Here is a 23,711-nt window from a genome sequence, read left to right as displayed (position 1 = left end):
GCTGCTCCTCTTCCTGTGACTAATGTCTCCCACCTGTACCTTCCTCCCCCTAGTGTCAGTGCATGTCCTCGTGTTCTGTTGCTTCTCTTCCTGTGAAGAATGTCTCCCACCTGTACCTTCCTCCCTCTAGTGTCAGTGCATGTCCTCGTGTTCTGCTGCTCCTCTTCCTGTGACTAATGTCTCCCACCTGTACCTTCCTCCCTCTAGTGTCAGTGCATGTCCTCGTGTTCTGCTGCTCCTCTTCCTGTGAAGAATGTCTCCCACCTGTACCTTCCTCCCTCTAGTGCCTGTGAAGAATGTCTCCCACCTGTACCTTCCTCCCTCTAGTGTCAGTGCATGTCCTCGTGTTCTGTTGCTCCTCTTCCTGTGAAGAATGTCTCCCACCTGTACCTTCCTCCCTCTAGTGTCAGTGCATGTCATCGTGTTCTGCTGCTCCTCTTCCTGTGAAGAATGTCTCCCACCTGTACCTTGTTAAAGCCCTTGATATATTTGAAAGTTTCTATCATGTCCCCCCTTTCCCTTCTCTGCTCTAAAGTATACATATTAAGATCTTTTAGTCTTTCCTGGTACGTTTTGTGATGTAGGCCATGCACCATTTTAGTTGCTCTTCTTTGTACAGTCTCTAATGTATTTATATCCTTCTGGAGATATGGCCTCCAGAACTGAACACAATACTCTAGATGAGGTCGTACCAATGACCTATACAGTGGCATTATTACTTTTTTCTTTCTACTGCTGATACCTCTCCCTATGCAACCAAGCATCTGACTTGCCTTCTTCATTGCTTTGTTACATTGCCTACCTGCCTTTAAGTCCCCTGAAATAGTGACACCTAGATCCCTCTCTTCCTCATATTTAGTGTTTGGATTTTTGCAACCCAAGTGCATGATTTTGCATTTTTTGGCATTAAACTGTAGTTGCCATGCTCTTGACCATTCCTCTAATCTACCTAGATCATCAATCATTTGTTTTACTCCTCCTGGTGTGTCTACCCTGTTGCATACCTTTGTGTCATCTGCAAAAAGGCACATTTTACCCTCAATTCCATTTGCAATATCACCAATAAAGATATTAAAAAGCACCGGTCCAAGTACAGATCCCTGGGGTACTCCTCTTGTAACCTTTCCCTCCTTTGACTGTACTCCGTTTACTACAACTCTCTGTTTTCTGTCCTGCAACCATGCTCTTATCCATTCAACTATCTTAGAATCCAATCCCAAGCTTTCAAGTTTATTTAACAGTCTGCGATGTGGGACAGTGTCAAAAGCCTTACTAAAGTCTAGATAAGCTACATCAACAGCCCCACCTTGATCTATTACTTTAGTCACCCAGTCAAAAAAGTCAATAAGATTTGTTTGACATGATCTTCCCCCAGTAAACCCATGCTGTTTTGGATCCTGTAAATTGCTGGTTTTGAGATATTCTACAACTCTTTCTTTTAAGAGTGTTTCCATCAATTTCCCTACTACTGATGTAATGGGCCCCATACATCAGCAATCACAATTTATGGATTTTCAGATATTGGGATATTTTGGCCAGATAAATGGATTTTCAGATCTATCCGACTTTGCCCACACATTACAGATTTTTTCAGTGATCGGCAGATTTTTCCATCTAAAGATTGCATCTTCATATCTGGAAATTGCCCCAATCGATTGTCATTTCAGCTGTTCATAATGTAAATAGATGAAGAAAACGAATTGGGAATGCCCACACATCTAAAAAAGATCTGCAGATAATACCAGATTATTAAACATGTTTAAAAACCTGATTAAGCAATCGATTGGCGATTGTGATTGGGATTGCCAAAAGGGGGAGCCCACACATCTAAAATTAATTGTGGCAATCATCTCCATATCTGAAAATTGTCACAATTAATTGCTGATGTATGGGGCCCATAAGGCTCACTGGTCGATAGTTGCTTACCTCTTCTTTGCTTCCACTTTTGTGCAGTGGGACTACATTTTCTGTTTTCCAGTCCTCTGGGATTACTCCAGTAGCTAGTGACTGGTTGAATAATTCTGTTATTGGTTTTACCAGCTCCCCTTTGAGCTCTTTTAGTATCCTTGGATGTATCCCATCTGGCCCCATTGATTTATCCACTTTCAGTTTTGAGAGTTCTGTGAGGACTTTCTCCTCTGTAAATGTACTTGTTTCTCCCTCAGTTTTCTGACTATACTTGCAACTTAATTGTGGCCCCTTCCACTCTCTTTCAGCAGTGAATACTGAGCAGAAATAATTATTAATATTATCTGCTATTACATTGTCCCCCTCAAGAAAACTTCCACTCTCTGTCTTTAGTCTTATTATTCCACTTTTTGTTTTTCTCCTTTCACTTATATACCTAAAAAAAGTTTTTCCCCCTTTACCCACTGATTGGGCCATTTTCTCTTCAGCCTGTGCTTTTGCACATCTGATTACCTTCTTAGCCTCCTTCTGTCTAACAAGATACACCTCTTTGTCCTCATTCTTCTGCGTCTGCTTAAATTTCTTAAAGGCCAACTTTTTTGCATTCACAATACTTGCTACTTCTTTTGCAAACCACAATGGCTTCCTTTTTCGTGTGTTTTTCCTAACTCTTTTGACACAAAGTTCTGTTGCTTTTAGAATTGCACTTTTTAATTTTTCCCACTTATCCTGCACTCCTTCCAAGTTCTTCCACTCTGCCAAAGAATCCCTTACAGAGTTTCCCATCTCTACAAAATCAGCCTTCCTAAAATCTAACACCTTTGTTTTTGTGTGCGATGAGTCAGTCTCTGTCTTTATTTTGAACCATACTGCTTGATGGTCACTGGATCCCAGGTTTTCACCCACATTTATGTCAGATATTCTGTCACCATTTGTAAGTATTAAGTCTAATATTGCGTCCTTACGAGTGGGCTCCCTCACCAATTGCTGGAGGGATGCTCCTTGCAAGGAATTCAGCATGTCCCTACTTCTGGTGGAACTTGCAACAGGCAGCTCCCAGTTTACATCAGGTAGATTAAAGTCTCCCATGATTATCACCTCTCCTTTTAATGCCATTTTATTGATGTCCTGCAATAGGCTCTTGTCAAGTTCCTCTTCCTGACCTGGTGGTCTGTAGATCACCCCTATACGAAAAATCGCCTTCTCCCCTGTTTCTATGGTCACCCAAAGGGCCTCAGTTTTTTCTTCAATACTTTGTATTAAGGTAGTCTTTATACTTTTTTCACATATATTGCAACCCCTCCTCCAATTCTTCCCATTCTGTCCTTCCTTTTGTCCCCGCACATAGCTGCAGGCACTATTAAATATATATATATATATATATATATATATATATATTAGTAATGGACACACACTGATTGGTAGGGCGGGATTACAGAGCAACAGCAGGGAAATGAGGTGACATTAATGAGGGTACTTACGCATTTTAGCTCCCGCTCAGTGAAAATCCTCGGCAGTAGGAAGAGGCGCAGAGGGACAGTCAGAATGAGGATGAAGGGAAACGCCAGAGACGCAGCTGTGGACATAACGGCCCAAAGGATAGCGAGACACACCAGCTGCAGGGCCGTGAAAAGGTGCATCCGGAGGGTGCGCACCTAGTGGGAGGAAAGGTCCTGTTATAATACACAGTGAGCTACTATAATCAACGGCCTGGTCCTCCATTCCTCCAGGCGCAGCTAGTCCACGTTATACTGTAAGGAGTCCCAGATACAGCGCAGCACCGGCGTCTCTGGTAGGCACTAAACGTTTCAGCAGTCACATGGTGGCGTATCGGCAGAGTCACATGGTGGCATATCGGCAGGGTCACATGGTGGCATATCGGCAGAGTCACATGGTGGCATATCGGCAGAGTCACATGGTGGCATGTCGGCAGAGTCACATGGTGGCATGTCGGCAGAGTCAAATGTAGACTATACGAGGCAGGTCATCAAGGCTTCTATTCCATCACGCTGGTCACCATGGGGTCACATGAGGTTATATTGGCTCAGTTCACCAGTGACTCTGCTGATATTACTGCATGACCCATTATCACATCACCCATGGACAGAAGATCAGCACCAGACCACAGGATGCTGGACCTCATGCTATCAGCGCTGAGGAGAGTACATGGACCTATCCTGCCCCCACGGGATGCTGGACCTAATGCTATCAGTGCTGAGTACATGGACCTATCCTGCCCCCACGGGACGCTGGACCTCATGCTATCAGGGCTGAGGAGAGTACATGGACCTATCCTGCCCCCACGGGATGCTGGACCTCATGCTATCAGCGCTGAGCAGAGTACATGGACCCATCCTGCCCCCACGGGATGCTGGACCTCATGCTATCAGGGCTGAGTACATGGACCTATCCTGCCCCCACGGGATGCTGGACCTCATGCTATCAGCGCTGAGGAGAGTACATGGACCTATCCTGCCCCCACGGGATGCTGGACCTCATGCTATCAGCGCTGAGGAGAGTACATGGACCTATCCTGCCCCCACGGGATGCTGGACCTCATGCTATCAGCGCTGAGGAGAGTACATGGACCTATCCTGCCCCCACGGGATGCTGGACCTCATGCTATCAGCGCTGAGGAGAGTACATGGACCTATCCTGCCCCCACAGGACGCTGGACCTCATGCTATCAGCGCTGAGGAGAGTACATGGACCTATCCTGCCCCCACGGGATGCTGGACCTAATGCTATCAGTGCTGAGTACATGGACCTATCCTGCCCCCACGAGATGCTGGACCTCATGCTATCAGCGCTGAGTACATGGACCTATCCTGCCCCCACGGGATGCTGGACCTCATGCTATCAGCGCTGAGGAGAGTACATGGACCTATCCTGTCCCCACGGGATGCTAGACCTCATGCTATCAGTGCTGAGTACATGGACCTATCCTGCCCCCACGGGATGCTGGACCTCATGCTATCAGCGCTGAGGAGAGTACATGGACCTATCCTGCCCCCACGGGATGCTGGACCTCATGCTATCAGCGCTGAGGAGAGTACATGGACCTATCCTGCCCCCACAGGACGCTGGACCTCATGCTATCAGCGCTGAGGAGAGTACATGGACCTATCCTGCCCCCACGGGATGCTGGACCTAATGCTATCAGTGCTGAGTACATGGACCTATCCTGCCCCCACGAGATGCTGGACCTCATGCTATCAGCGCTGAGTACATGGACCTATCCTGCCCCCACGGGATGCTGGACCTCATGCTATCAGCGCTGAGGAGAGTACATGGACCTATCCTGTCCCCACGGGATGCTAGACCTCATGCTATCAGTGCTGAGTACATGGACCTATCCTGCCCCCACGGCATGCTGGACCTCATGCTATCAGCTCTGAGGAGAGTACATGGACCTATCCTGCCCCCACGGGATGCTGGACCTCATGCTATCAGCGCTGAGGAGAGTACATGGACCTATCCTGCCCCCACGGCATGCTGGACCTCATGCTATCAGGGCTGAGGAGAGTACATGGACCTATCCTGTCCCCACGGGATGCTGGACCTCATGCTATCAGCGCTGAGGAGAGTACATGGACCTATCCTGCCCCCACGGGATGCTGGACCTCATGCTATCAGGGCTGAGGAGAGTACATGGACCTATCCTGCCCCCACGGGATGCTGGACCTAATGCTATCAGCGCTGAGTACATGGACCTATCCTGCCCCCACGGGATGCTGGACCTAATGCTATCAGGGCTGAGTACATGGACCTATCCTGCCCCCACGGGATGCTGGACCTCATGCTATCAGCGCTGAGTACATGGACCTATCCTGCCCCCACGGGATGCTGGACCTCATGCTATCAGCGCTGAGTACATGGACCTATCCTGCCCCCACGGGATGCTGGACCTCATGCTATCAGTGCTGAGTACATGGACCTATCCTGCCCCCACGGGATGCTGGACCTCATGCTATCAGCGCTGAGGAGAGTACATGGACCTATCCTGCCCCCACGGGATGCTGGACCTCATGCTATCAGGGCTGAGGAGAGTACATGGACCTATCCTGCCCCCACGGGATGCTGGACCTAATGCTATCAGCGCTGAGTACATGGACCTATCCTGCCCCCACGGGATGCTGGACCTAATGCTATCAGGGCTGAGTACATGGACCTATCCTGCCCCCACGGGATGCTGGGCCTCATGCTATCAGCGCTGAGGAGAGTACATGGACCTATCCTGCCCCCACGGGATGCTGGACCTCATGCTATCAGCGCTGAGTACATGGACCTATCCTACCCCCACAGGATGCTGGACCTCATGCTATCAGCACTGAGGAGAGTACATGGACCTATCCTGCCCCTACGGGATGCTGGACCTAATGCTATCAGTGCTGAGTACATGGACCTATCCTGCCCCCACGGGATGCTGGACCTCATGCTATCAGTGCTGAGGAGAGTACATGGACCTATCCTGCCCCCACGGGATGCTGGACCTCATGCTATCAGGGCTGAGGAGAGTACATGGACCTATCCTGCCCCCACGGGATGCTGGACCTAATGCTATCAGCGCTGAGTACATGGACCTATCCTGCCCCCACGGGATGCTGGACCTAATGCTATCAGGGCTGAGTACATGGACCTATCCTGCCCCCACGGGATGCTGGACCTCATGCTATCAGCGCTGAGTACATGGACCTATCCTGCCCCCACGGGATGCTGGACCTCATGCTATCAGCGCTGAGTACATGGACCTATACTGCCCCCACGGGATGCTGGACCTCATGCTATCAGTGCTGAGTACATGGACCTATCCTGCCCCCACGGGATGCTGGACCTCATGCTATCAGCGCTGAGGAGAGTACATGGACCTATCCTGCCCCCACGGGATGCTGGACCTCATGCTATCAGCGCTGAGTACATGGACCTATCCTGCCCCCACGGGATGCTGGACCTCATGCTATCAGCTCTGAGGAGAGTACATGGACCTATCCTGCCCCCACGGGATGCTGGACCTCATGCTATCAGCGCTGAGGAGAGTACATGGACCTATCCTGCCCCCACGGGACGCTGGACCTCATGCTATCAGCGCTGAGTACATGGACCTATCCTGCCCCCACGGGATGCTGGACCTAATGCTATCAGGGCTGAGTACATGGACCTATCCTGCCCCCACGGGATGCTGGACCTCTTGCTATCAGCGCTGAGGAGAGTACATGGACCTATACTGCCCCCACGGGATGCTGGACCTCATGCTATCAGCGCTGAGGAGAGTACATGGACCTATCCTGCCCCCACGGGATGCTGGACCTCATGCTATCAGCGCTGAGGAGAGTACATGAACCTATCCTGCCCCCACGGCACGCTGGACCTCATGCGATCAGCGCTGAGTACATGGACCTATCCTGCCCCCACGGGATGCTGGACCTCATGCTATCAGGGCTGAGTACATGGACCTATCCTGCCCCCACGGGATGCTGGACCTCATGCTATCAGCGCTGAGGAGAGTACATGAACCTATCCTGCCCCCACGGGACGCTGGACCTCATGCTATCAGCGCTGAGGAGAGTACATGGACCTATCCTGCCCCCACGGGACGCTGGACCTCATGCTATCAGCGCTGAGGAGAGTACATGGACCTATCCTGCCCCCACGGGATGCTGGACCTCATGCTATCAGCTCTGAGGAGAGTACATGGACCTATCCTGCCCCCATGGGATGCTGGACCTCATGCTATCAGCGCTGAGTACATGGACCTATCCTGCCCCCACGGGACGCTGGACCTAATGCTATCAGGGCTGAGGAGAGTACATGGACCTATCCTGCCCCCACGGGATGCTGGACCTCATGCTCTCAGCGCTGAGGAGAGTACATGGACCTATCCTGCCCCCACGGGATGCTGGACCTCATGCTATCAGCGCTGAGGAGAGTACATGGACCTATCCTGCCCCCACGGGATGCTGGACCTCATGCTATCAGCGCTGAGGAGAGTACATGGATCTATCCTGCCCCCACGGGATGCTGGACCTCATGCTATCAGCGCTGAGTACATGGACCTATCCTGCCCCCACGGGATGCTGGACCTCATGCTATCAGGGCTGAGGAGAGTACATGGACCTATCCTGCCCCCACGGGATGCTGGACCTCATGCTATCAGGGCTGAGGAGAGTACATGGACCTATCCTGCCCCCACGGGACGCTGGACCTCATGCTATCAGCGCTGAGTACATGGACCTATCCTACCCCCACAGGATGCTGGACCTCATGCTATCAGCACTGAGGAGAGTACATGGACCTATACTGCCCCCACGGCATGCTGGACCTCATGCTATCAGCGCTGAGGAGAGTACATGGACCTATCCTGCCCCCACGGGATGCTGGACCTCATGCTATCAGCGCTGAGGAGAGTACATGAACCTATCCTGCCCCCATGGGATGCTGGACCTCATGCTATCAGCGCTGAGGAGAGTACATGGACCTATCCTGCCCCCACGGGATGCTGGACCTCATGCTATCAGCGCTGAGTACATGGACCTATCCTGCCCCCACGGGACGCTGGACCTCATGCTATCAGCGCTGAGGAGAGTACATGGACCTATCCTGCCCCCACGGGATGCTGGACCTCATGCTATCAGCGCTGAGGAGAGTACATGGACCTATCCTGCCCCCACAGGATGCTGGACCTCATGCTATCAGCGCTGAGGAGAGTACATGGACCTATCCTGCCCCCACGGGATGCTGGACCTCATGCTATCAGCTCTGAGGAGAGTACATGGACCTATCCTGCCCCCACGGGACGCTGGACCTCCTGCTATCAGCTCTGAGGAGAGTACATGGACCTATCCTGCCCCCACGGCACGCTGGACCTCATGCGATCAGCGCTGAGGAGAGTACATGGACGTATCCTGTCCCCACGGGATGCTGGACCTCATGCTATCAGCGCTGAGGAGAGTACATGGACCTATCCTGTCCCCACGGTACGCTGGACCTCATGCTATCAGCGCTGAGTACATGGACCTATCCTGCCCCCACGAGATGCTGGACCTCATGCTATCAGTGCTGAGGAGAGTACATGGACCTATCCTGCCCCCACGGGATGCTGGACCTCATGCTATCAGCTCTGAGGAGAGTACATGGACCTATCCTGCCCCCACGGGATGCTGGACCTCATGCTATCAGCGCTGAGGAGAGTACATGAACCTATCCTGCCCCCACGGGATGCTGGACCTCATGCTATCAGCTCTGAGGAGAGTACATGGACCTATCCCGCCCCCACGGGATGCTGGACCTCATGCTATCAGCTCTGAGGAGAGTACATGGACCTATCCTGCCCCCACGGGATGCTGGACCTCATGCTATCAGCACTGAGGAGAGTACATGGACCTATCCTGCCCCCACGTGATGCTGGACCTCATTCTATCAGCGCTGAGGAGAGTACATGAACCTATCCTGCCCCCACGGGATGCTGGACCTCATGCTATCAGCTCTGAGGAGAGTACATGGATCTATCCTGCCCCCACGGGATGCTGGACCTCATGCTATCAGCTCTGAGGAGAGTACATGGACCTATCCTGCCCCCACGGGACGCTGGACCTCATGCTATCAGCTCTGAGGAGAGTACATGGACCTATCCTGCCCCCACGGGATGCTGGACCTCATGCTATCAGGGCTGAGGAGAGTACATGGACCTATCCTGCCCCCATGGGTGCTGGACCTCATGCTATCAGCGCTGAGTACATGGACCTCTCCTGCCCCCACGGGATGCTGGACCTCATGCTATCAGCGCTGAGGAGAGTACATGGACCTATCCTGCCCCCATGGGTGCTGGACCTCATGCTATCAGCGCTGAGTACATGGACCTCTCCTGCCCCCACGGGATGCTGGACCTCATGCTATCAGCGCGGAGGAGAGTACATGGACCTATCCTGCCCCCACGGGATGCTGGACCTCATGCTATCAGCGCTGAGGAGAGTACATGGACCTATCCTGCCCCCACGGCATGCTGGACCTCATGCTATCAGCGCTGAGTACATGGACCTATCCTGCCCCCACGGGATGCTGGACCTCATGCTATCAGCGCTGAGGAGAGTACATGGACCTATCCTGCCCCCACGGGATGCTGGACCTCATGCTCTCAGCGCTGAGGAGAGTACATGGACCTATCCTGCCCCCACAGGACGCTGGACCTCATGCTATCAGCGCTGAGGAGAGTACATGGACCTATCCTGCCCCCACGGGATGCTGGACCTAATGCTATCAGTGCTGAGTACATGGACCTATCCTGCCCCCACGAGATGCTGGACCTCATGCTATCAGCGCTGAGTACATGGACCTATCCTGCCCCCACGGGATGCTGGACCTCATGCTATCAGCGCTGAGGAGAGTACATGGACCTATCCTGTCCCCACGGGATGCTAGACCTCATGCTATCAGTGCTGAGTACATGGACCTATCCTGCCCCCACGGCATGCTGGACCTCATGCTATCAGCTCTGAGGAGAGTACATGGACCTATCCTGCCCCCACGGGATGCTGGACCTCATGCTATCAGCGCTGAGGAGAGTACATGGACCTATCCTGCCCCCACGGCATGCTGGACCTCATGCTATCAGGGCTGAGGAGAGTACATGGACCTATCCTGTCCCCACGGGATGCTGGACCTCATGCTATCAGCGCTGAGGAGAGTACATGGACCTATCCTGCCCCCACGGGATGCTGGACCTCATGCTATCAGGGCTGAGGAGAGTACATGGACCTATCCTGCCCCCACGGGATGCTGGACCTAATGCTATCAGCGCTGAGTACATGGACCTATCCTGCCCCCACGGGATGCTGGACCTAATGCTATGAGGGCTGAGTACATGGACCTATCCTGCCCCCACGGGATGCTGGACCTCATGCTATCAGCGCTGAGTACATGGACCTATCCTGCCCCCACGGGATGCTGGACCTCATGCTATCAGTGCTGAGTACATGGACCTATCCTGCCCCCACGGGATGCTGGACCTCATGCTATCAGCGCTGAGGAGAGTACATGGACCTATCCTGCCCCCACGGGATGCTGGACCTCATGCTATCAGGGCTGAGGAGAGTACATGGACCTATCCTGCCCCCACGGGATGCTGGACCTAATGCTATCAGCGCTGAGTACATGGACCTATCCTGCCCCCACGGGATGCTGGACCTAATGCTATCAGGGCTGAGTACATGGACCTATCCTGCCCCCACGGGATGCTGGGCCTCATGCTATCAGCGCTGAGGAGAGTACATGGACCTATCCTGCCCCCACGGGATGCTGGACCTCATGCTATCAGCGCTGAGTACATGGACCTATCCTACCCCCACAGGATGCTGGACCTCATGCTATCAGCACTGAGGAGAGTACATGGACCTATCCTGCCCCCACGGGATGCTGGACCTAATGCTATCAGTGCTGAGTACATGGACCTATCCTGCCCCCACGGGATGCTGGACCTCATGCTATCAGTGCTGAGGAGAGTACATGGACCTATCCTGCCCCCACGGGATGCTGGACCTCATGCTATCAGGGCTGAGGAGAGTACATGGACCTATCCTGCCCCCACGGGATGCTGGACCTAATGCTATCAGCGCTGAGTACATGGACCTATCCTGCCCCCACGGGATGCTGGACCTAATGCTATCAGGGCTGAGTACATGGACCTATCCTGCCCCCACGGGATGCTGGACCTCATGCTATCAGCGCTGAGTACATGGACCTATCCTGCCCCCACGGGATGCTGGACCTCATGCTATCAGCGCTGAGTACATGGACCTATACTGCCCCCACGGGATGCTGGACCTCATGCTATCAGTGCTGAGTACATGGACCTATCCTGCCCCCACGGGATGCTGGACCTCATGCTATCAGCGCTGAGGAGAGTACATGGACCTATCCTGCCCCCACGGGATGCTGGACCTCATGCTATCAGCGCTGAGTACATGGACCTATCCTGCCCCCACGGGATGCTGGACCTCATGCTATCAGCTCTGAGGAGAGTACATGGACCTATCCTGCCCCCACGGGATGCTGGACCTCATGCTATCAGCGCTGAGGAGAGTACATGGACCTATCCTGCCCCCACGGGACGCTGGACCTCATGCTATCAGCGCTGAGTACATGGACCTATCCTGCCCCCACGGGATGCTGGACCTAATGCTATCAGGGCTGAGTACATGGACCTATCCTGCCCCCACGGGATGCTGGACCTCTTGCTATCAGCGCTGAGGAGAGTACATGGACCTATACTGCCCCCACGGGATGCTGGACCTCATGCTATCAGCGCTGAGGAGAGTACATGGACCTATCCTGCCCCCACGGGATGCTGGACCTCATGCTATCAGCGCTGAGGAGAGTACATGAACCTATCCTGCCCCCACGGCACGCTGGACCTCATGCGATCAGCGCTGAGTACATGGACCTATCCTGCCCCCACGGGATGCTGGACCTCATGCTATCAGGGCTGAGTACATGGACCTATCCTGCCCCCACGGGATGCTGGACCTCATGCTATCAGCGCTGAGGAGAGTACATGAACCTATCCTGCCCCCACGGGACGCTGGACCTCATGCTATCAGCGCTGAGGAGAGTACATGGACCTATCCTGCCCCCACGGGACGCTGGACCTCATGCTATCAGCGCTGAGGAGAGTACATGGACCTATCCTGCCCCCACGGGATGCTGGACCTCATGCTATCAGCTCTGAGGAGAGTACATGGACCTATCCTGCCCCCATGGGATGCTGGACCTCATGCTATCAGCGCTGAGTACATGGACCTATCCTGCCCCCACGGGACGCTGGACCTAATGCTATCAGGGCTGAGGAGAGTACATGGACCTATCCTGCCCCCATGGGATGCTGGACCTCATGCTATCAGCGCTGAGGAGAGTACATGGACCTATCCTGCCCCCACGGGATGCTGGACCTCATGCTATCAGCGCTGAGGAGAGTACATGGACCTATCCTGCCCCCACGGGATGCTGGACCTCATGCTATCAGCGCTGAGGAGAGTACATGGACCTATCCTGCCCCCACGGGATGCTGGACCTCATGCTATCAGGGCTGAGGAGAGTACATGGACCTATCCTGCCCCCACGGGATGCTAGACCTCATGCTATCAGCGCTGAGGAGAGTACATGGACCTATCCTGCCCCCACGGGATGCTGGACCTCATGCTCTCAGCGCTGAGGAGAGTACATGGACCTATCCTGCCCCCACGGGATGCTGGACCTCATGCTATCAGCTCTGAGGAGAGTACATGGACCTATCCTGCCCCCACGGGATGCTGGACCTCATGCTATCAGCGCTGAGGAGAGTACATGGATCTATCCTGCCCCCACGGGATGCTGGACCTCATGCTATCAGCGCTGAGTACATGGACCTATCCTGCCCCCACGGGATGCTGGACCTCATGCTATCAGGGCTGAGGAGAGTACATGGACCTATCCTGCCCCCACGGGATGCTGGACCTCATGCTATCAGGGCTGAGGAGAGTACATGGACCTATCCTGACCCCACGGGACGCTGGACCTCATGCTATCAGCGCTGAGTACATGGACCTATCCTACCCCCACAGGATGCTGGACCTCATGCTATCAGCACTGAGGAGAGTACATGGACCTATACTGCCCCCACGGCATGCTGGACCTCATGCTATCAGCGCTGAGGAGAGTACATGGACCTATCCTGCCCCCACGGGATGCTGGACCTCATGCTATCAGCGCTGAGGAGAGTACATGAACCTATCCTGCCCCCATGGGATGCTGGACCTCATGCTATCAGCGCTGAGGAGAGTACATGGACCTATCCTGCCCCCACGGGATGCTGGACCTCATGCTATCAGCGCTGAGTACATGGACCTATCCTGCCCCCACGGGACGCTGGACCTCATGCTATCAGCGCTGAGGAGAGTACATGGACCTATCCTGCCCCCACGGGATGCTGGACCTCATGCTATCAGCGCTGAGGAGAGTACATGGACCTATCCTGCCCCCACAGGATGCTGGACCTCATGCTATCAGCGCTGAGGAGAGTACATGGACCTATCCTGCCCCCACGGGATGCTGGACCTCATGCTATCAGCTCTGAGGAGAGTACATGGACCTATCCTGCCCCCACGGGACGCTGGACCTCCTGCTATCAGCTCTGAGGAGAGTACATGGACCTATCCTGCCCCCACGGCACGCTGGACCTCATGCGATCAGCGCTGAGGAGAGTACATGGACCTATCCTGTCCCCACGGGATGCTGGACCTCATGCTATCAGCGCTGAGGAGAGTACATGGACCTATCCTGTCCCCACGGTACGCTGGACCTCATGCTATCAGCGCTGAGTACATGGACCTATCCTGCCCCCACGAGATGCTGGACCTCATGCTATCAGTGCTGAGGAGAGTACATGGACCTATCCTGCCCCCACGGGATGCTGGACCTCATGCTATCAGCTCTGAGGAGAGTACATGGACCTATCCTGCCCCCACGGGATGCTGGACCTCATGCTATCAGCGCTGAGGAGAGTACATGAACCTATCCTGCCCCCACGGGATGCTGGACCTCATGCTATCAGCTCTGAGGAGAGTACATGGACCTATCCTGCCCCCACGGGATGCTGGACCTCATGCTATCAGCTCTGAGGAGAGTACATGGACCTATCCTGCCCCCACGGGATGCTGGACCTCATGCTATCAGCACTGAGGAGAGTACATGGACCTATCCTGCCCCCACGTGATGCTGGACCTCATGCTATCAGCGCTGAGGAGAGTACATGAACCTATCCTGCCCCCACGGGATGCTGGACCTCATGCTATCAGCTCTGAGGAGAGTACATGGACCTATCCTGCCCCCACGGGATGCTGGACCTCATGCTATCAGCTCTGAGGAGAGTACATGGATCTATCCTGCCCCCACGGGATGCTGGACCTCATGCTATCAGCTCTGAGGAGAGTACATGGACCTATCCTGCCCCCACGGGACGCTGGACCTCATGCTATCAGCTCTGAGGAGAGTACATGGACCTATCCTGCCCCCACGGCATGCTGGACCTCATGCTATCAGCGCTGAGGAGAGTACATGGACCTATCCTGCCCCCATGGGTGCTGGACCTCATGCTATCAGCGCTGAGTACATGGACCTCTCCTGCCCCCACGGGATGCTGGACCTCATGCTATCAGCGCGGAGGAGAGTACATGGACCTATCCTGCCCCCACGGGATGCTGGACCTCATGCTATCAGCGCTGAGGAGAGTACATGGACCTATCCTGCCCCCACGGCATGCTGGACCTCATGCTATCAGCGCTGAGTACATGGACCTATCCTGCCCCCACGAGATGCTGGACCTCATGCTATCAGTGCTGAGGAGAGTACATGGACCTATCCTGCCCCCACGGGATGCTGGACCTCATGCTATCAGCTCTGAGGAGAGTACATGGACCTATCCTGCCCCCACGGGATGCTGGACCTCATGCTATCAGCGCTGAGGAGAGTACATGAACCTATCCTGCCCCCACGGGATGCTGGACCTCATGCTATCAGCTCTGAGGAGAGTACATGGACCTATCCTGCCCCCACGGGATGCTGGACCTCATGCTATCAGCTCTGAGGAGAGTACATGGACCTATCCTGCCCCCACGGGATGCTGGACCTCATGCTATCAGCACTGAGGAGAGTACATGGACCTATCCTGCCCCCACGTGATGCTGGACCTCATGCTATCAGCGCTGAGGAGAGTACATGAACCTATCCTGCCCCCACGGGACGCTGGACCTCATGCTATCAGCTCTGAGGAGAGTACATGGACCTATCCTGCCCCCACGGCATGCTGGACCTCATGCTATCAGCGCTGAGGAGAGTACATGGACCTATCCTGCCCCCATGGGTGCTGGACCTCATGCTATCAGCGCTGAGTACATGGACCTATCCTGCCCCCACGGGATGCTGGACCTCATGCTATCAGCGCTGAGGAGAGTACATGGACCTATCCTGCCCCCACGGCATGCTGGACCTCATGCTATCAGCGCTGAGTACATGGACCTATCCTGCCCCCACGGGATGCTGGACCTCATGCTATCAGCGCTGAGGAGAGTACATGGACCTATCCTGCCCCCACGGGATGCTGGACCTCATGCTCTCAGCGCTGAGGAGAGTACATGGACCTATCCTGCCCCCACGGGATGCTGGACCTCATGCTATCAGCGCTGAGGAGAGTACATGGACCTATCCTGCCCCCACGGGATGCTGGACCTCATGCTATCAGCGCTAAAGGAGAGTACATGGACCTATCCTGTCCCCACGGGATGCTGGACCTCATGCTATCAGCGCTGAGGAGAGTACATGGACCTATCCTGCCCCCACGGGATGCTGGACCTCATGCTATCAGCGCTGAGGAGAGTACATGGACCTATCCTGCCCCCACGGGATGCTGGACCTCATGCTATCAGCGCTGAGGAGAGTACATGGACCTATCCTGCCCCCACGGGATGCTGGACCTCATGCTATCAGCGCTGAGGAGAGTACATGGACCTATCCTGCCCCCACGGGATGCTGGACCTCATGCTATCAGCGCTGAGTACATGGACCTATCCTGCCCCCACGGGATGCTGGACCTCATGCTATCAGCGCTGAGGAGAGTACATGGACCTATCCTGCCCCCACGGGACGCTGGACCTCATGCTATCAGGGCTGAGGAGAGTACATGGACCTATCCTGCCCCCACGGGATGCTGGACCTCATGCTATCAGCGATGATGAGAGTACATGGATCTATCCTGCCCCCACGGGATGCCATACCTTCTTCGCATAGATCTCGTCCGGGTGATGCTTTGGGGGCTTCAGTAGCAGTTGCAATCGCTCATAGAACTGGATGCCATTGAGGGAGGTGACCCCCATATATAGGAATATCCCAAACAGCACAGCCAGCGGGATCTGCCGAAGCACATCCCCAATCACGATAGAGAGACCTGTGGGGCCAGAGACGGGCGTTACTGAGGGAGAAACCTGATCTCCCAACTTCCACAGAGAGTCAGGGTGTAACCATAGCTCTGGGTGCGCGGAACCCCACTATATGCAAATTGTCTGTGGTATGCAGATGGCAATGCCACCCCAGGAGCATTGAGAGGCATCTATTCCCAGCTCATGCCCACCCTCCTCACCCATCCCCAGCTCTCACCCACCTTCCTCACCCATCCCCAGCCCACACCCACCTTCCTCACCCATCCCCAGCCCACACCCACCTTCCTCAACCATCCCCAGCCCACACAGACCTTCCTCAACCATCCCCAGCCCACACCCACCTTCCTCAACCATCCCCAGCCCACACCCACCTTCCTCACCCATCCCCAGCCCACACCCACCTTCCTCACCCATCCCCAGCCCACACCCATCTTCCGCACCCATCCCCAGCCCACACCCACCTTCCTCACCCATCCCCAGCCCACACAGACCTTCCTCAACCATCCCCAGCCCACACCCACCTTCCTCACCCATCCCCAGCCCACACAGATCTTCCTCAACCATCCCCAGCCCACACAGACCTTCCTCAACCATCCCCAGCCCACACCCACCTTCCTCAACCATCCCCAGCCCACACCCACCTTCCTCAACCATCCCCAGCCCACACCCACCTTCCTCACCCATCCCCAGCCCACACCCACCTTCCTCACAAATCCCCAGACCCCACCCTCCCACCTCACCAGCTCACACCCTCCATCCTCACCCATCCCCAGCCCACACCCATCCCCAATTCACACCCTCCCTCCTTACTCATCCCCAGCTCACACCCATCCCCAGACCCCACCCGCTCACACCCTCCCTCCTCACCCATCCCCAGCTCACACCCTCTCTCCTCACCCATCTCCAGCTCACACCCTCTCTCCTCACCCCTCCGCAGCTCACAGCCTCCTTCCTCACCCCATAGGTCTGGATAGGGGGTGGCTGGGTGCGCGGAACCCCACTATATACAAATTGTCAGTGGTATGCAGATGGCAATGCCACCCCGGGAGCATGGAGAGGCATCTATTGCCAGCTCACACCCACCCTCCTCACCCATCCCCAGCTCACTCCTTCCCTCCTCACCAGCTCACACCCTCCCTCCTCACCAGCTCACACCCTCCCTCCTCACCAGCTCACACCCTCCCTCCTCACCAGCTCATGCCCACCCTCCTCACCCATCCCCAGCTCACACCCTCTCTCCTCACCAGCTCAAACCCTCCTCACCCATCCCCAGCTCACACCCTCCCTCCTCACCCATCCCCAGCTCACACCCACCCTCCTCCCTAGCTCACACCCTCCCCTCCTCATCCATCCCCAGCTCACACCCTCCCTACTCACCCCTACCCAGCTCACTTCCTCCTTGGTTCATGCCCTCCCTCTTCACTTTTCCGCGGCTCACACCCTCCCTCTTCACCTCTCCGCGGCTCACAATTTCTGTGGCCCCAATAAACAGATGAAAACAATAACTACATAGAGATGAAAGAGAGGCATCAGATCTCTCATTTACCTACTAGAATGGCCACCAGAAGCCCTGTGACACGCTGCTCTTTTACCTCCTGGATTTTTGGTTTATCGCCAGGGGCCACCGCCTTACTCATAACAGTCAGCGCGTTGGCATGAGTGACAGAGCGAACAGTTGTAGCAGCCATCCATGGCAACCCAAAGAGGGCACATATTCCACCCATTACTACAATCAGCAGTAAGTCCAGATGGAACCCAGAGCCTTTCACCAACATCCTCTCCTTCTTACTAATAATTAACCTGCAGAGACAGAAGACCAGAAGACCACTTGTCTGACCAGTAGAATGGAGAATAGTGTACAGGTATCTGAAGACCAGCATTTGGCTAGCATAACTCACGTGGTGATCTGCGTCTCCATGAAGATCAGGATGTAGACCAGTATAGCTGGAAGAACACTTGCAAACATCATCCAGATGGGGAAAGGCTCATCAGACCCCAAGGGGTTCATCACCCAGCCTCGTTTTTCTGGGGAGGTTACCTTAAATCCACTAGGGACGCTCAGTTTCTGCAGGCACAAGAAGATGGGGTTATCTGGATGTCCGATGGTCCTCACAGCATATTTTCTGGTTAATGTGCTGGTGTGCTCTGGCTGCTCACCTGGGTGTATGTGTCAGTAATACTGAAGTCCATCAGTACCATGATCAGGATAGCAATTGGAACTCCAAAATCTCCTATCACACGTCGTACCTGAAACACAGCGTAATGGCTATAATACAGGAAATGTGCTATGTGAGATGGAAGAGGCGTAGTCATACGCAAAATGGCCAGCAGAGGACACAGACAAGGAAGAGGAGGAGTCCTACACAGATGGGGCTGGCAGAGAGTACAGACAAGGAAGAGCCAAAGTCCTACACAGAAGGGCCGGCAGAGGGTACAGACAAGGAAGAGGAGGAGTCCTACACAGAAGGGCCGGCATAGGGTACAGACAAGGAAGTGTCTGATGGGGCTGTCAGAGGACACAGACAAGGAAGAGGTGGAGTCCTACACAGAGAGGGCTGGCAGAGGGTACAGACAAGGAAGAGGAGGAGTCCTACACAGAGAGGGCTGGCAGAGGGTACAGACAAGGAAGAGGAGGAGTCCTACACAGATGGGGCTGGCAGAGGGTACAGACAAGGAAGAGGAGGAGTCCTACACAAAAGGGCCGGCATAGGGTACAGACAAGGAAGTGTCTGATGAGGCTGTCAGAGGACACAGACAAGGAAGAGGCGGAGTCCTACACAGAGAGGGCTGGCAGAGGGTACAGACAAGGAAGAGGAGGAGTCCTACACAGATGGGGCTGTCAGAGGACACAGACAAGGAAGAGGTGGAGTCCTACACAGAGAGGGCTGGCAGAGGGTACAGACAAGGAAGAGGAGGAGTCCTACACAGATGGGGCTGGCAGAGGGTACAGACAAGGAAGAGGAGGAGTCCTACACAGATGGGGCTGTCAGAGGACACAGACAAGGAAGAGGTGGAGTCCTACACAGATGGGGCTGTCAGAGGACACAGACAAGGAAGAGGTGGAGTCCTACACAGAGAGGGCTGGAAGAGGGTACAGACAAGGAAGAGGAGGAGTCCTACACAGACAGGGCCATCAGAGGACACAGACGAGGCCGGCAGAAGGTACAGACAAGGAAGAGGCAGTCATACACAGAAGGGCCGGCAGAGGATACAGACAAGGAAGAGGCATAGTCCTACACAGAAGGGGCAGGAGAGGGTACAGACAAGGAAGAGGCAGAGTCATACACAGAAGGGCCAGGAGAGGGTACAGACAAGGAAGAGGCAGAGTCATACACAGAAGGGCCAGGAGAGGGTACAGACAAGGAAGAGGCAGAGTCATACACAGAAGGGCCAGGAGAGGGTACAGACAAGGAAGAAGCTTTGTCATACACAGAAGGGCCAGGAGAGGGTACAGACAAGGAAGAGGCGGAGTCATACACAGAAGGGCCAGGAGAGGGTACAGACAAGGAAGAGGCGGGGTCTTATATATATATATATACAGACAATCTGGAAAGTACATGTAGAAAAAACGGACAGGAAGAGCTGGAGTCAGATACAAAAGGTCAGAAGGAGATACAAAGAATGAAGAGGAAGAGTCATACATGAATGGGTCTGGAGTACAAGGAGAAAGAATGAACAGGAAGAGGTGGAGTCAAGTAAAAGACGAATTGGAGTGGACATAGAGATGGAAGGGACCAAAGGTGATGGGAAAGGATAGAGATGTGGACAGAAGAGGTAAGGGTACAGAACAGGTAAGGGTACAGAAGAGGTAAGGGTACAGAAGAGGTAAGGGTACAGAAGAGGTAAGGGTACAGAAGAGGTGAGGGTACAGAAGAGGTAAGGGTACAGAAGAGGTGAGGGTACAGAAGAGGTAAGGGTACAGAAGAGGTAAGGGTACAGAAGAGGAGGTGAGGGTACAGAAGAGGAGGTGAGGGTACAGAAGAGGTAAGGGTACAGAAGAGGTAAGGGTACAGAAGAGGTAAGGGTACAGAAGAGGTAAGGGTACAGAAGAGGTAAGGGTACAGAAGAGGTAAGGGTACAGAAGAGGTAAGGGTACAGAAGAGGTAAGGGTACAGAAGAGGTAAGGGTACAGAAGAGGTGAGGGTACAGAAGAGGTAAGGCTAAAGAAGAGGTAAGGCTAAAGAAGAGGTAAGGCTACAGAAGAGGTAAGGCTACAGAAGAGGTAAGGGTACAGAAGAGGTAAGGGTACAGAAGAGGTAAGGGTACAGAAGAGGTAAGGGTACAGAAGAGGTAAGCGTACAGAAGAGGTAAGGCTACAGAAAAGGTAAGGGTACAGAAGAGGTAAGGGTACAGAAGAGGTAAGGCTACAGAAGAGGTAAGGGTACAGAAGAGGTAAGGCTACAGAAGAGGTAAGGGTACAGAAGAGGTAAGGGTACAGAAGAGGTAAGGGTACAGAAGAGGTTAGGGTACAGAAGAGGTAAGGGTACAGAAGAAGTAAGGGTACAGAAGAGGTAAGGGTACAGAAGAGGTAAGGGTACAGAAATGTTCACAAAAAAATCTGAAAGAAGCATAAAAGCTGCTGAACTCTTGGGTGGTTCGGACATAGTCACTAAAAGCACATTCACCCTTCCAGGAAAGAAGTTGCTGTTCTTGAGTTTGCGCAGGAAGAAGGCTATGAAGAACGTGCCCGCCATTAGTACGAGCGAGAGGAGAGCCGTGTTCGGTTGTCCTGTGATATTTGTGGAAACGGAGGATTCGGTCATGTTTAGCTGAGGACCAACAGTCACATTCATGGGCTCCACATCCGTTATATTCATGGGGCCGCAGTTAGTGAGAGGATGCTCCTTAAACACCTGAGGTAATGGTAGGTACAAAAGACTGGAGTTAGACTACAAGACGGTTCAAGGACAAAACAGGAGACAAGAATCAATGTCACTGCTAATCCCTGTGAGGAAACTGCAAATTACAGAGCAGAAATGCAGCATTATATCACCTGGGTACTGCTACAGATATCGCCGGACCACCCTCAGCGCATTCCATGCCCCACCTCTAGTGCATCAAATGACCAGCTTGAAGTGGGTATCAGCACTGTTGTCAACGAGCTATCCCACTGCAGTATCAGCCTATCCCTGTGCTGGGTTTAGCGGTGGTCACAGCTGGTCTGGTACTAGCGAGCTATCCCACTGCAGTATCAGCCTATCCCTGTGCTGGGATTAGCGGCGGTGGTCACAGCTGGTCTGGTACTAGCGAGCTATCCCACTGCAGTATCAGCCTATCCCTGTGCTGGGATTAGCGGTGGTCACAGCTGGTCTGGTACTAGCGAGCTATCCCACTGCAGTATCAGCCTATCCCTGTGCTGGGATTAGCGGTGGTCACAGCTGTTCTGGTACTAGCGAGCTATCCCACTGCAGTATCAGCCTATCCCTGTGCTGGGTTTAGCGGTGGTCACAGCTGGTCTGGTACTAGCGAGCTATCCCACTGCAGTAACAGCCTATCCCTGTGCTGGGATTAGCGGCGGTGGTCACAGCTGGTCTGGTACTAGCGAGCTATCCCACTGCAGTATCAGCCTATCCCTGTGCTGGGTTTAGCGGTGGTCACAGCTGGTCTGGTACTAGCGAGCTATCCCACTGCAGTATCAGCCTATCCCTGTGCTGGGATTAGCGGCGGTGGTCACAGCTGGTCTGGTACTAGCGAGCTATCCCACTGCAGTATCAGCCTATCCCTGTGCTGGGATTAGCGGTGGTCACAGCTGGTCTGGTACTAGCGAGCTATCCCACTGCAGTATCAGCCTATCCCTGTGCTGGGATTAGCGGTGGTCACAGCTGGTCTGGTACTAGCGAGCTATCCCACTGCAGTATCAGCCTATCCCTGTGCTGGGATTAGCGGTGGTCACAGCTGGTCTGGTACTAGCGAGCTATCCCACTGCAGTATCAGCCTATCCCTGTGCTGGGTTTAGCGGTGGTTACAGCTGGTCTGGTACTAGCGAGCTATCCCACTGCAGTAACAGCCTATCCCTGTGCTGAGATTAGCGGTGGTCACAGCTGGTCTGGTACTAGCGAGCTATCCCACTGCAGTATCAGCCTATCCCTGTGCTGGGATTAGCGGTGGTCACAGCTGGTCTGGTAATAGCGAGCTATCCCACTGCAGTATCAGCCTATCCCTGTGCTGGGATTAGCGGTGGTCACAGCTGGTCTGGTACTAGCGAGCTATCCCACTGCAGTATCAGCCTATCCCTGTGCTGGGTTTAGCGGTGGTCACAGCTGGTCTGGTACTAGCGAGCTATCCCACTGCAGTATCAGCCTATCCCTGTGCTGGGTTTAGCGGTGGTCACAGATGGTCTGGTACTAGCGAGCTATCCCACTGCGTATCAGCCTATCCCTGTGCTGGGATTAGCGGTGGTCACAGCTGGTCTGGTACTAGCGATCTATCCCACTGCAGTATCAGCCTATCCCTGTGCTGGGTTTAGCGGTGGTCACAGCTGGTCTGGTACTAGCGAGCTATCCCACTGCAGTATCAGCCTATCCCTGTGCTGGGTTTAGCGGTGGTCACAGCTGGTCTGGTACTAGCGAGCTATCCCACTGCAGTATCAGCCTATCCCTGTGCTGGGATTAGCGGTGGTCACAGCTGGTCTGGTACTAGCGAGCTATCCCACTGCAGTAACAGCCTATCCCTGTGCTGGGATTAGCGGTGGTCACAGCTGGTCTGGTACTAGCGAGCTATCCCACTGCAGTATCAGCCTATCCCTGTGCTGGGTTTAGCGGTGGTCACAGCTGGTCTGGTAATAGCGAGCTATCCCACTGCAGTATCAGCCTATCCCTGTGCTGGGATTAGCGATGGTCACAG

General features: G+C 54.3%; 1 protein-coding gene across 4 annotated transcripts in view; it reads right to left on the bottom strand.

Moving 5' to 3' along the window:
* Positions 1-23,711, bottom strand: part of SLC4A2 (solute carrier family 4 member 2) — a 255,691-nt gene that overhangs the window by 18,706 nt on the left and 213,274 nt on the right. For all 4 annotated transcript variants that reach the window (XM_083186515.1, XM_083186516.1, XM_083186514.1 and 1 more), the window contains exons 17-22: positions 21,494-21,721; positions 19,026-19,115; positions 18,767-18,933; positions 18,415-18,668; positions 16,707-16,876; positions 3,390-3,563 (exon numbers count right to left, since the gene is read on the bottom strand). In XM_083186515.1, coding sequence (XP_083042641.1) covers positions 3,390-3,563; positions 16,707-16,876; positions 18,415-18,668; positions 18,767-18,933; positions 19,026-19,115; positions 21,494-21,721 — 1,083 coding nt within the window. The remainder of the gene's footprint in view (positions 1-3,389; positions 3,564-16,706; positions 16,877-18,414; positions 18,669-18,766; positions 18,934-19,025; positions 19,116-21,493; positions 21,722-23,711) is intronic.

Source organism: Crinia signifera, chromosome 5, assembly GCF_055691185.1.
Source record: "Crinia signifera chromosome 5, ASM5569118v1, whole genome shotgun sequence".
NCBI classification, from domain to species: Eukaryota; Metazoa; Chordata; class Amphibia; order Anura; family Myobatrachidae; genus Crinia; species Crinia signifera.
The sequence above is the reverse complement of the archived record's forward strand: the minus strand, read 5'-3'. Positions and strand labels throughout refer to the sequence as shown.